Source organism: Lingula anatina, chromosome 1, assembly GCF_051362555.1.
Source record: "Lingula anatina isolate TDL-2025a chromosome 1, LinAna3.0, whole genome shotgun sequence".
Classification (NCBI taxonomy): domain Eukaryota; kingdom Metazoa; phylum Brachiopoda; class Lingulata; order Lingulida; family Lingulidae; genus Lingula; species Lingula anatina.
In genome coordinates this window covers 13213915-13227162 of record NC_141767.1, presented here as the reverse complement: position 1 = coordinate 13227162, position 13248 = coordinate 13213915, and the positions used below count along the sequence as shown (strand labels likewise).

Sequence of the window (13248 nt, the reverse complement as noted above, 5' to 3'; positions counted from 1 at the left end):
AACATTTTCTAAAAAAATGAATATTTTGAGAGATTATCAATTCATCTGCCCGATGAATATTTACAATTTGAATAACAAAGTGAGTCTTGTCTTGGTAAAGGTCGGCTTCCCTGCCGGTGTTCGTCTCAAAGCCAGACGTTGTTTTGACTGCTGAGTTAGCTGATTAATATAACGATTTAGTGGCTAAAATGACGGTGCAGTTTGGCAGCATGGCTGCTTTTTGGTTTATTTCCATTCTGGCCGTTACTTATACCGTCATTCTGACTTCACAATTCGTCGCCTTCCTGTCTACGCAAAGGGGAATTCTCCTCACCGAAGGTACACGCACCTGCTTTTCTAAATTCTATCACAAGTCTACCAGCGCTGGAACACGATATAGCAGGTCAAATAGGTGCGCTAGGTAAAAAAGGCCACGACAGGGTAAAATTGATGGTTGGTGAATTAGCAGGTTAATACATGCTCGGCTGTCATCCAGCAACTGAGCAAGAAGTTCAATGTGTCAGCACCCTTTCTGGGAAATAATGTGGTGACAGGAACTTTGAATGCCTGTAGGAGCTAGTGTCAAGGCATAGATCTTTGTGCTATGCTGACACCTTGATCGGTCAATTAATATGAAAACAGCATTAACTAAATGGAATTTCAGGAAATATATACAAGTACATTTGTAGTTAGTGTTGCCCTCAGCTTTCAAGGAATAATATATATATATATATATATGAGTAACATTTTATTTTTATCTTCAATTTTCGGTCATTGATACTTATGAGTCCCAAGTCCTCAGCTGTCCCTGATAATATGGGACATTTTATTTTTCCCTTTGTCTGTCATAGACTCTAGAGAGACCAACACTGAATAAAATATATGAGTGGCATACACACACACATTTTGTTCACTACTGTAGCTGCAAGAAAAGTTGTGACCATGTAAGATTGTTTCCTTAGTTACTGTAACAGACCCACCAGGTGCTGTACATGTATGGACAAGTTTTTTTTTTTATCTACATCCATGATTTTCATAAAATGAATGACTGTTAGAACATAAGGGTATCTCTCACACCAGGTTTGTAAACCAGCAAGATAATTGGGTGTAAAGTACATGATACAGTATTCTTGAATGTTTATACTTCAGAGGAAGAGCCAATCTTCTTTCCCCTTCTTGTGGACAACCTGTTGATGAACCTATTCTTCTGGCAGCACACACTACTGGCACAGTCGTGGTGGAAGGGATTGTTGCATGGCTGGGGTCTGGCTGTGATAGACAGAACCATCTATAATGTGCTGACCGCAGTTACTCTACAGGTGAAATACACACGAATATGATAGGTTGACAAAATGATTTCCTGTTGACCCCATTGGTGGTATTTTTTAAATGTCAACTTTAGAATGTTAATTGTTTGCCTACAGTATGGTATAATCACTTCCACCCCCTTCCACCCCCAATAACTTTGCTAAATTGAACAGTGTTTATGTAAATATCTTTTTTACCTCTAACGTTTCAGTCTCTGTTAAAGAAATGGCAATGTTAAGATGAAAAAAAAGAAACTTGTGATGATAAGGGAAGGAAAAACACAACAAGGTTCTTTATTAAAATTAATGGTTCCTGTAAAACGTTTTCACTGATATCCCATCCCCCTTATTCTGGTAGCAAAATACTCAATTCCTACATGATTATTTAAGCATTCCAATCAATATAAGGAATCTGTGTTTAATATCAAAATAAGTGTATAGTTTTTTATTGGAGATGGTTCTAAAGTACAAGTTACAATGATAGAATGAATTATTTGTATTTTATATTTTGGGTGTGTTTGTTCTAACCCTTTAAATTTATTAGTTATAGAAATAGAGCCTGAAGTTTGATATTTTGATTGCATGTTATCAGTCTCTAGAGAAGGAATTTAAAGGAAATATGGAGTGCATCCATGTAGGTCTTTTTGCAACGCAGCCTGGAAGATAAACATCTATGTCCAAGATTGCGTGCATTTAGTTAAATTTTTCTTAGTTACTGGCTTGATGTTTCCTGTATATCTGGCAAAGTGAATATATCCTGTACTATACTGTGCAAGATATAACGTGCCAGATTAAGGAAAAAAAAAACAAAGTCAAAAATAGAGGCAGGAAGTTTTCATCTCTAATATTTCCGTTACAGGTGCATGTACAGTTAAATACAGAGGTGTTTTATTACAAAATAACAGATTCAAGGTAAAATGGGTCAGGAGATATAATTTGGATTTCTTTTTACTTCAGGTCCTAATGCTCCTCTGGCAGAGCCCTAACTATGCCCTGTGGTACATAGATACGTCAGAAAGCCCCACACTCTGGCTTTTTTTCTTCCTGATTCATTTAGTTGCATGGGCTCTCCTGATTGGTGCAACACTGACCATGGACTTTCTGGAATTAATTGGTGTCAGACAGGTAAGGGCTCTTTCTGTGAGGAAGTGTATAATAACTCACCTGCCTGTACAACCTACCTGTTTGAAGATCTGCAATCAATTATGTTCTTATGACAAAAAATTGTTAATTGTTTAAGATAGACTCCTCTTGTGACATAACTTGAAACTGATTATCAGATTTAAAAAATTTAGGAATTTTCTAAAAACGATATAAAACAATATGAAATTTAAAGCATTTTGTCCTTAATATTTTTTGATAAGGTGAGGAGATACCACAAAAATCAAAAGTAAAATTAAACAATATAAAAATATTTGACTGTTGCTCACAACCTGCAATATGAAAATAACCTACTGCTGGTTACACCCACCCACCTGTACTAAAGTGCATTGTAAATAGGCTCATAACTACTGTAAAGCTTGTGATTAACACAACAAGACCTATTAGTATGCACTTAGTATACCTTGGTGTGTTCCCCGTTGATGACTGGGGCTCAGTGTACATAAGCAAATGATACTCTGAGGCATTTTAACTGTTTAGTCATGAAGACATTTATTTACAAAAAACATACAAGATTGTTGTAGATATAATGAGGTGCTGGTCCTGCCAGATGACTGTATATATATTACTCACTTACTACAATGAGAGTGGCAAAAGAGACCAGCTGTCCCTTGGGATTAGACAATTGTGGCGTTTATGACTCTCCATATGTGTATGTGGATGTACTTGTATATGTTTACTTGTTATTATTTGAAAAACAATACATTAAAGAGCTCATATATGCTTTATTCTGTGCAATCTTACAGGGATTGCTGGTTACTCAATATATTAACAAGATGGGGTTGCATAACAGATGTCTTAAGAAAAAAAAACAATAATTATGTTAGTTTTCCCTACATTTTGTAAACCTGTACTAGAAACTTATGTCAATTTATTGGAGGTTCATCATCATATCTACTTTAATACCAAAGGTAAACAAGGCACTTTGGTTACTATAATTTCAGATAATGTGCATGTACAAAAAATGTCTTTACTGCTTTGGGCAAGCCCATATAAAGATGACGTTTACTTACCCTAACATAGCCTAACATAGCCTAAGATTTATGCCAGTCAGGCAAAGGTCTTTAAACTCTGGCCTGCAAAACCCATACTTATTCTTGTTTTACTATTTGCCTGCTTGCTCACACCAGATTAAATCACCTTTTGACCAAAGGTGACATTTTTTTTTCAAGTTGATAATACACTGTTTTCCTTTCTAGTAGCCCTTGTAATGAAGCCCAGGTTTCATGGGTTTTTGTATGTAGGTCAACTACATCATTTGCTATGAAAAAGCTAATGACAATAAAACAATAAGCAAACCCCTGGATTCACATCTTATTGTATGTAGATGATTTGCCAGGATATATATTGGCTGGGCTAGCTACCTTAAGGCAGACTGAGGTAGTTCATTATGCATTAAAAAGTTTTTAAAGAGCATTGTTATATTGATTAAAGTCAAGTTGACACTGTATATAGGTCATTGTGGTCACAGCTCTGGGCTTGTGTTGAAATAAATAAATGGGATATTTCCAGGGGGTTAGCTAGGCACTATTGATTTTGATGAAGAATGTAACAATTCTTTTATTTATGTTTTAAAGTCCATCTGTCATTGATATGAACAAAATTATTTGATTTGGCTGAGGTAAGGTACATCTTTTTGGCTAAAGAAAATTTTACTGGAGTGAGTCTTGGCATGATTGTCAATTTCTCATAGCGTCATAACTGCCACCTGCAAGAAACTTAGCTTTGGGCAAAGAAGTGGATGGAGTGCAGCCAAGGTTTTTAGACTGTGGACACTGCAGTCAACATCCAGAACACGGAAGTGTTTACAGTCTTATACAGTGCTGTTCTTAATGACCAGAAAAGATAATGCTAGTGTAATTACTTGAATGAATGAGTACTACATAGCTAAATTTTTGAAATGTTAGTGAGTCTAGATGAGAAGGAGATGCATCTAACCATACTTAGATGAAATCCGTTTCCTAAACCCTTCTTCCCTAGCACTGATAAGCTTTCAAGAAAGAATTTATACCCCTCGCCAATACATTCCATGTACATTTCTTGGTAAGTGTTATTCATTGGCTACTTAACAAGTTGCGTACAAAGTAATTAATGTGTTTTTTTCTTTTTTGGATAATGCAACTTTTTTGTGAAGAGGGTAAGGGTAACAAAATTTAAATAATTTGGGACTAAATCTGTTTTCCTAAACTTGAAATAAAACCTGCTGTACATTATACTTTCTGCTTTGTATGGTTAGAGTTTTGAGACATCCAATTTTTTTCAACATTGAATTGTCTTCACTTTAGAAACGCAGCCTACATGTATCTTTGGATATCTACAAAATCTAACAAGGTGCAGCCCAAAAGATGAACTGGCTAGTAGTAGTACTTAAGGAGATACCAACTTGAGACAAAATGGCTTTTTAGGTTCTCTCACATAAGTCAAGGCAGACCAGGGTAACTTGGATACAGTGTCCGCAAAGTGTCAAGACCTGCAGAGTCACCACTGGTCAGTGCTTGAGCCACAGGTAGCCGGATGTCAGGCTTTTGTCCTATGGAGGCCGTGTATGTTAGACTTTCATATGCACAGTGGTTGTTGATGTAGAAGTACTTCAGCTCAGCTTTACCAGGCTCAGTTTTGCTTTCCACCCAGAGCAAGTGTAGGCGCTGTTTCTGTCGACATGTTCCTCCTTCGGGGCAGCTGTGAAATAAGATGAAAAAAGCCACAAGATTAGTCATATTAGTCACAATGGGAATTGTATCTCTTTTGACAGTAGTTTTAATGGTCCTAGTTATTACCATGGCTGCCAGCTGTTGGTGACAGTATGTTGGTAATCAAATCCATGAAAAGACTTAAATGAACAGCATTGTTCTTTTGTCTTATGGTCATGGGTGTCATCTAAAGTGCTCATAGCTGCTGGTTTTTTGTGTCAGTTCCATATTGTTAATTTTGATAGCTTTCTATAGGACTTAACCTTTTGCCATTGAAAGATAAATGTATCAAGTTGGTTTATAATAACAGTAACAAACAAATAAGAAGTTCAAATATTTACTAATTTTGTTTCTGAATGATGACTAGAGGTCTTGTATTTATTTAAATTTCTTTAAGAAAAATTTGTTAGAATGGTATCTGACAAATTTTTACCTGTCACAAAGTGAAAATTCCGTACCACTGCTCTGCAGATATTTTACCTTGTCATGATTTTGATATTTTCTAAAGTAATGATTTATGCTCCTGAGTCTTAATGATTACATGTTATCAAGCAGAGTTTATAAAGTCTAAGTAGCTGTATCAAAATTAACTGTATATAGTGTATATTAGTGTTTGGCTTGGAATAAATACAAACATTCCAGCCAGAATAATTATGGAGAGTTTTTCAGAGAGTAAAAAGGAACTTACGGTGGTTGCGGATTCTCTGCCCCACAGTCTCCTCTGGCATAGGCTTGAAAGGTCTGTGCTCCCTTGAGAAAGGTGTATGGGCCCTCTCCCTTCCAATCCTTCATACTTTCAGGTGCAGAGCCAAACCACAGATTTCTTAAAGAAATTTAAAAAAATATATCACATATGCAAATGCCAACCATCAAATAGCACCTATCCAAAACTTTTCTCTCTTTTGAGCTTCTTGATGTGAATAAAGATTTCGCAACATTACAAAAATGTTCACCAAACTTTTGGTCAAAACTAAATTGTGTTATCTGATGTTGATGTTTCATAAGTTAAGAAGTTTTAACTTATTATTTGGACAATGCCTGTCATGGGGTTGTCAGAGGATGATCTGTGTCACAAGTTTTACATATCAGCCTATTTTAGCTTAATTCACATAGTATGGCACAGAATATTGGCAACCTTTTGAATAACCCTTAGACAGCCTGATATCTTTCTTTCATAAATTACTATTTATATGAAATGTGCCAACTTACGTTCTACAACAAATGTCAGAGTCCAATGTTCTTTTCTTCCTGTTACTTTGAATCAGGTTAGCTTTATTCAACACATTATTCATAGCCCTGATTTCTTTAGGGGTGAAAAACTGTCCAGGAAATTCGCCTTGGAGAATGGTATCTTCCTTTATACTTGACATGTTGCTCTGGGATTTTGTAGCAAGGGTTTTTTCAAGCTCAGGCACCACAATTTTAGGAAGTCCATACATGCTCTCTGGTTTAGACTTTTGGAGAGATTTAAAGCCCAGGGTTACTTTGTGTTTCCTCTCTGTAACTGGCAGAACTGCTCCATTTGATGTAATAATGGTAATGGCAGCAATGAAATGATACTGAAATCAGAAAATGTGAATATTTCTGAGATTTAAAAGAGGGTTTTCTTTTACAGTTTTTGACATCATAATGTGAAAAAAGTCTTCAATTGATATACCTGTATTAAGAAACACAGTTATTCTGAATGTTGCAGGTCTGAATATTTTGAGAAAAAATAGGTTTGAAAAAATATTTACAGCTAGAGCAAATCGTGTCTAATGATTTTTGAAAAATTGCATTTGTATATTCAATACTTTTTGGTTACTTTGCAGCAAAAGGAGAATTACTTTGACATAGTTTTAGTCTTGTAACTTGTTTGTTCGTTCATATTTTATATGATAAAAAATTACAATTGAAGGGGAAAATCCATTTATAAAACCAATAAATCATATTTACTATGAAGGGTGGACAAATTATGGTAAAAATTTACTAACTTGTACTTGATATAAATTATGTGTGACTACATACAATTTAGTTAATCAAAGCAATAAAGCAAAACCATTGCCCTACTATAAATATCCCCTTTGATTAAAAATGTACAGTACCTGGTCCCATTTTCCTCAGCTGTTACACTTAATTTCAGTTGTTAAATTTAATTATAAAGTCATTAATGGCCTGTACTGGCCTATATAATTACCTGCAATAAATCCATCTTCATTGAGATTTGTCTGCAACTTCTGTGAATCTCAACAGTGAATGGTGTTTAAAGAACAAACCAGCAATCCCCTTCTTATTTAAATAGCCACATGTTGATGGGTTAATCATACTGTTTATGATCTGAACTCTGATTGGCCTGTTGGAGGGTATGACACATGTTGAGCCGGCTGGAAGAGGCTGAGCATGTTCATCTGCCAAATGAATTTTGTGTGAGGGGTTCACCACTTCCAAAAATGATTGACAGAATGTTCAGCCACAATTTAGGAAATGAATTTTGAATTTTACTATGATTATTTTTTATCTGAATTTGACTGGAGAGAATGTGTCATTTAATATAGCTATATGTGAAAAAATCCTAGGCAGATACTAATTCTCTTTTACTTGGGTTCTCAAAGCATTTTTAGAATCTGATGTAAAACATGTATATATGATAAGTGGGGATTTTTATGTGAAAACAAGGCAGACATGGCTTTTCCAAATGTACTTCATTTACTGCTACCGGAAGCTGGAGTTACTCCAGCACAATTTTTGTCAAAGTCAAATAACTAAAAGTTGAAATCATATTCAGGTATTATCTTTTTAAATGGAACATATGCTCCCTGATAAGCATGTAGCCAAAGTTTTATGGATGTCACTATCACATCCACAGACAAGCAAAAAATATTGAGCCATTGAATACTTTATTGTAATTTTAACAATGGTACTACTGCAACATGATTTACATGTAGCTGCATGTTCTACCTGACTTTTTTCAAATTCTTTCCTAACAAAAAAACTGATAGTGCAACAAAAGAAAACACCACTCTTAATTAAAAGTATTTCATGTTTATAAAAAAAAGATACCATTGGTCAAGGAGTCAGTGTAGTGGACAGAGGTTAAGAATGATGTCAGTTGAAAGGGCAAGTCACCCGCAGCCATAATGTCGTGACGGTTTTCCCCTATCTGACTCAGCTAGGTTAACTGTGTGGAGCAGTGCTAGCCCCAGGTGGGCACATGGCAGCTCATTGGCTGCCTTTTTACTGGTATATGCAGATATATGAAATGTTTTCTGTAATGTGATTGGTTTTTGCAGATCTATCAGTGTGAAATACAGAAAATTAATTTTTATTTTCTTATACCAAAATAAAATTCTGGTAGTTTTTTTTTTAAAGTATATTGCCATTATTATTATTTTTTTCTTATTTTTATTTTATTACTTATGACAGTTTGTGTGCAGAAGCAGGTTTACGTTTAATTGAAATACACTGAGCCATACTGGAAATGCCTACCATAAATTGTGTCTTAATCATCAGTAAATATCTAAGTTATTTCTGGTGCAAAACTTTTGTTCAGGCACAATTATAATTTTTCACTTGGAAGTCATTATTTCTCATTATTTTGCAACCTTTTTCAATTGTCATTTTCCTTTGTAGATAAAGATAGTTTGTGGAAATAATTTGAGTCAGTGTGGTCAGATTTTATCTTTCCCATATTAGGGCAGAAAAGTAGTATTTCATAGCAGTTAAAGATTGTAATAAGATATGTTAATAAATACACAGTGATCAGTTAAAATATTTACTGATGTTATTCACAGGATGTGACATTTGCATACAATTTTATTCTCTTGAGATGCTATAATTAGTGTAGAACTGTGGATGCCTCCCATCTATGATCTATCACAACTTGCATTCTGTGAGAGAGGAAATGTCTGTGAAATGAGAATATGAAATGCAATTAAGATGAATGTGAGTGTAAGAGTTTGCTTTTACTTATATAGTCCTTCCCTCAGAAATTGAGGGGCTATAAGTCAAAAATTGTAGGTTGTCCTTGGAAGGTTCGGGACATGTACGAAAGAGAATAAAGTAGATCAGTGGAGCAATCAAGTAAACATGTTTTAATCAAAATATGAATATGAAGGTTAATAAGTACACGTGCTCAAGAGATTTAACTTGGTCTGTCCTTAAACATTGTCTTATCACATACACCTGCAATCCAAGCAACCCATCTCTTTGTACCATGTTGCTGAAATAACCTTTAACAAATATATTAAATCGTCAGTAATGTTAATACAGGCTTCTTGCCCTCTACTCCCCACCTGCCTCCTTTTTCATAAAAAATCTCAAAATAAGCAAAAAAAAAAAAAAAATGTTCCAGATTAAAAAGACATACTGCTGGCAATTAAGTTTGGTTATAACCATTTTCCTTTATTTGATTTCTAATTTGTATGCATGCATGCGTCTGAATGTTTTGATGTATTAGTGGACTTGATTTAATTGCGCCAGCCTCTGGTCACTTCCACCTTTTCATACATTTTCCAGGTAAATAGGTAATGCCAAATGTATTAGTTGTGCATAATCATCACTAACCCTTAGGGACCATTCCAATAACCCTATCGTACTAGCAGGATCAAAATGTCTCTGAGGGGATTCTCGCTAAATTGGATTCAGTTTAAGCATGCAAGAAAGTTAATTTCCCCCTTGCAGCTTCAGTGGCCGTGACAGAAATTTAAGCCGCTTAAGATGAATTCAATTTAGTGAGAATACCCTCGGAGTGGGATCGATCCTGCTAGTACCATAGGTTAATAAGAACCCAGTCTTTGGTTTCCTTTAATGCAAAATGAAGAACCTGGACATGGATACTCTCAAGAGGTTATGTAGTGTAGATAAAGTATTCAGTTGCCCTATGATTTAAAGGGAAAATATGAATGGATGATGTCAAAAGTGGTTTCTTTTTAAAATTAGAATTGATTTAAAGGTTAATTAAATTCAGCACAGTAAGTGCTTGGTACCTAGTCTTGGACATAATAACGAATTTGTTATTATGTCCAAGCTAGTGCATTTTGATCAACTATGGGTTGTCCCTGTTTTAAGCAAAACCTTAACTTTCTTTCAAAAGTTGCAATTATAGTAAGCATTGATGGACTGGTGTGCAATAAAATCAATAGTGCTGATCATCAGATTAAGCATTTTGGATCTGCTATATACATAGTTGAGGAAATAATTTCTGTGTAAATAGTTTAGATCTAACCTTTGCTTTTTTATCTTCACCTTTTTTTTTAATTTTAAGGTAACTTTTTTGAAAGTGGACAGTTTTGTAGTGTTAAAAACCTTGCTGTTATTACTAAGTACCAACTCCAACTTCCAGGACAATTATTTGATGTTCTTCATTGTAATTATAGTTATGATTTTTATAATTTTAATATATATTTAAAATATATTGTAATACATTGTTAGTCACAGTGTCTTAAGAGATTTCAATTTTTAAATTAGAAAGATATATAACTTTCAGGTGCATCATATTGAAAAGATTTTTTCACCCTTTTTGCTTTGAGTAGTGTGCTTTCACCATGAAAACCTTAATGAATAAATTTGCTCTAACATTTGAAAAGTTACCCAGTGTTCCAGTGGATAACGTAAAGAAAAAACTAATACTATTTTCTGTTAAGCTGTTCTCTGTCCCTTGTGCCTTGAAGGCTTCCTGCATAGAAACTAGAGTTAGATGGTGAAAATAGAAACATGGAACACTTAAAACCTTTAGAAACAAAGATGATCACATGCCAGAGTTCATGTGACTGTATATTTATTTAAGTTCAGAAAAGACATAATGTTGCTTTTATGATGTGGCCTTCAAACATTTGCCTGAACTGCTGTTATGCTAGTTTACTGGTATGTTTAAAGCCATCTTTTTGACTGCCTCAAGCTTTGTGTCACCGCAAGAAGCTAAGCAATGTCAATTCGTAGAAGTTACATAAACGTATCACATTCCTGCAGGTGTGCGATCACCTAGCATTGCTGCCCTAGGACATGTCAGTCAGTTAAACAAAAATGGTCTTAGATGTTGCAGGTGGTTAAGAAAATACTTGGAAAAGATTGCTGAATAGTTACAGAATTCCTGCCAAAAAAGTGAAGTTGACTTCAAGTTTGCAAGATAAGGGCGGGTTGTTTTTCCTATGTTCAGTTGAATGTTTGTCACAAAACATTCTTGTTGTATTAGTAAAGGCATTGTCCTGCAGTCTGCCAAGACTTACAGAGTAGGATTATATTTTCTTGCTGTCAATAAATTAATGATTTATATATGGCATCTTTATTTTTCTTTTGTTTAATTAAATAACTTTTTTCTTGCATTAGTTGTTCTATATATCTAATGAATATAGTTTACTAGCATATGTCATTTTATGAGCTTATCCAGATCTTTAAATTTTTTAGAGTTGTCACTCAAATTCTTCAAAATTATCAGATTAAAAAAACAAATACACTTTTGCATGAAAATTTTTAAAAAATCTTTTTACCCTGTCTTTTTAGGTTTATTACTACAGTGTTGGAACTGGTCCTCCAGAGGAACACACATCACGCAGCATGCAAAGACTGTACAAGCACATGCGTCATCCTGGAATCTCGTGTTTTCTTGTGATACTGTGGCTTCATCCTGTTATGTCGTACAGTAGATTCATCTTGGCAGTAACTTTCAGCCTGTACCTCTTTCTTCGTTTCAATGTCAAGGAGGAAGATTACTTTGAAGCAGTAGAAACTGTGTATACCTGGCACGAAGAAAGGCGCTCTCAAAGACAGCTGCGAATGTCGCGGGTTCATGCAGAGTGATAAAATATGTCATCTTTAATGCTCCTTGTTAATGTTAAGTATTTTATCAGTGTTCTTGATTGGGCCTCAATCAGAAATGATTAAATGTGAGAAAACATGCAAAGACTTGTGATATACATGTAGCTTTTCCCTGATTATGGCTATTTTTTTAATTAGTATTTTTTAAAACGTTTTATTGGAATAAGACTAATGGGGCAAAGTAGAAAAAATTACTTGCATAGTCCTAGATTGGTGAACTTGGGTATTTGTTATTAGTCGAAAACAAATGGGTCTATATTTAGTGTATATCAAAATTATATATATATATATATATATATAGAGAGAGAGAGAGAGAGAGAGAGAGTTATGGTATAAAGATGCATAATATTTTTATTAAATGCGTAACATTTCTATTGCCTTTATTGTTGCTTTGCTTAGGAAATTGCCCTTTTTCTTTGTTTGCTTTATTGGACTTCAGCATTGTATAATAATGTGTCCTTTTTGTCAAGAGAATAGAAACTGATGTAGAAGATATCTGGTTTATATATTTATGCATTATATATATTTGACTACATTATATATTTTTACTACATAATATATACATTTATTCATATTTTGTCCATTTCATAATATTACCACATAAGTTAAAGTTTGAAAATAATCTTGTTTTTTGGAAAATTTCATCCAAGACTTTTTAGTCATAAAGCCTTTTAATGTTTGCAGTTTAAACATTAACCAAATCGGCAGGACCTGTGGATATGATAGACGGTGATTGGAAGGCTTCCAGTTCCATAGTCTTATACAGTACAATGGAATTTAATGTTCTAGTGTTGTCTTATTTTGATATAAATATTATATAATAAATGGTTATAATACACTACAGTAAGCTTATTTGCAGAGTTAGGAAACTGCTGTTAGCTGTTGTAAGAAAACTTTTAGTGGTTTTTACTTTATACTATAAGATTGAAGCTGCTTTGTATTTTTCAGTTTCATTTTTAGTAAAATGTCTTAGTTTTTAGACTAAGTATAAGAAAACAAAGTAATGCATTTCAATAAAGGTTTCTTCCATAAGGAGGAATACTTTTAAAATGATACATGAATTTTATTCCATAGTTTGCATATTATTTACACTATACTTGGTTTGGGTATTTATTTTAATATACCTAAGTCAATTTGAAGAAAGTTGCTGAAAGCAAACACTATAGTCATGCTGGTACGTTGCTTCAGTTTATCATTATTGTAAACTAATGAAGGTTAATTGTGACATCTTGGGTCACTTTTGCCACATAAAAACTGATATCCCTTCTTTACTTGCCTCTGGGGTATTCATGATACCAATCAGGTGTTGTGAAATTGAC

General features: G+C 34.2%; 2 protein-coding genes across 2 annotated transcripts; one reads left to right on the top strand and one right to left on the bottom strand.

Moving 5' to 3' along the window:
* Nucleotides 1-87: 87 nt before the first annotated feature.
* LOC106166419 (nurim homolog) lies at nt 88-12982 on the top strand. Its single transcript, XM_013544979.3, has 4 exons — nt 88-318; nt 1129-1298; nt 2244-2411; nt 11615-12982. The coding sequence occupies exons 1-4, from the start codon at nt 189-191 to the stop codon at nt 11909-11911; spliced, it is 765 nt and encodes a 254-aa protein (XP_013400433.3). The 5' UTR covers nt 88-188; the 3' UTR covers nt 11912-12982.
* Nucleotides 3153-7504, bottom strand: LOC106171122 (uncharacterized). Its single transcript, XM_013551280.3, has 4 exons — nt 7314-7504; nt 6347-6696; nt 5826-5960; nt 3153-5126 (listed from the first exon to the last, which is right to left on the bottom strand). The coding sequence occupies exons 1-4, from the start codon at nt 7332-7334 to the stop codon at nt 4868-4870; spliced, it is 765 nt and encodes a 254-aa protein (XP_013406734.1). The 5' UTR covers nt 7335-7504; the 3' UTR covers nt 3153-4867.
* Nucleotides 12983-13248: the final 266 nt, after the last annotated feature.

Coding starts and splice junctions, on each gene's coding strand:
- LOC106166419 (XM_013544979.3), top strand. CDS start 189: ATGACGGTGCAGTTTGGCAGCATGGCTGCTTTTTGGTTTATTTCCATT. Junction 319..1,128: donor GGGAATTCTCCTCACCGAAG/GTACACGCACCT, acceptor TTTATACTTCAG/AGGAAGAGCCAATCTTCTTT. Junction 2,412..11,614: donor AATTAATTGGTGTCAGACAG/GTAAGGGCTCTT, acceptor CTGTCTTTTTAG/GTTTATTACTACAGTGTTGG.
- LOC106171122 (XM_013551280.3), bottom strand. CDS start 7,334: ATGAAGATGGATTTATTGCAG. Junction 6,697..7,313: donor TGAAGATGGATTTATTGCAG/GTAATTATATAG, acceptor TTCTGATTTCAG/TATCATTTCATTGCTGCCAT. Junction 5,127..5,825: donor GCAGAGAATCCGCAACCACC/GTAAGTTCCTTT, acceptor CTTATTTCACAG/CTGCCCCGAAGGAGGAACAT.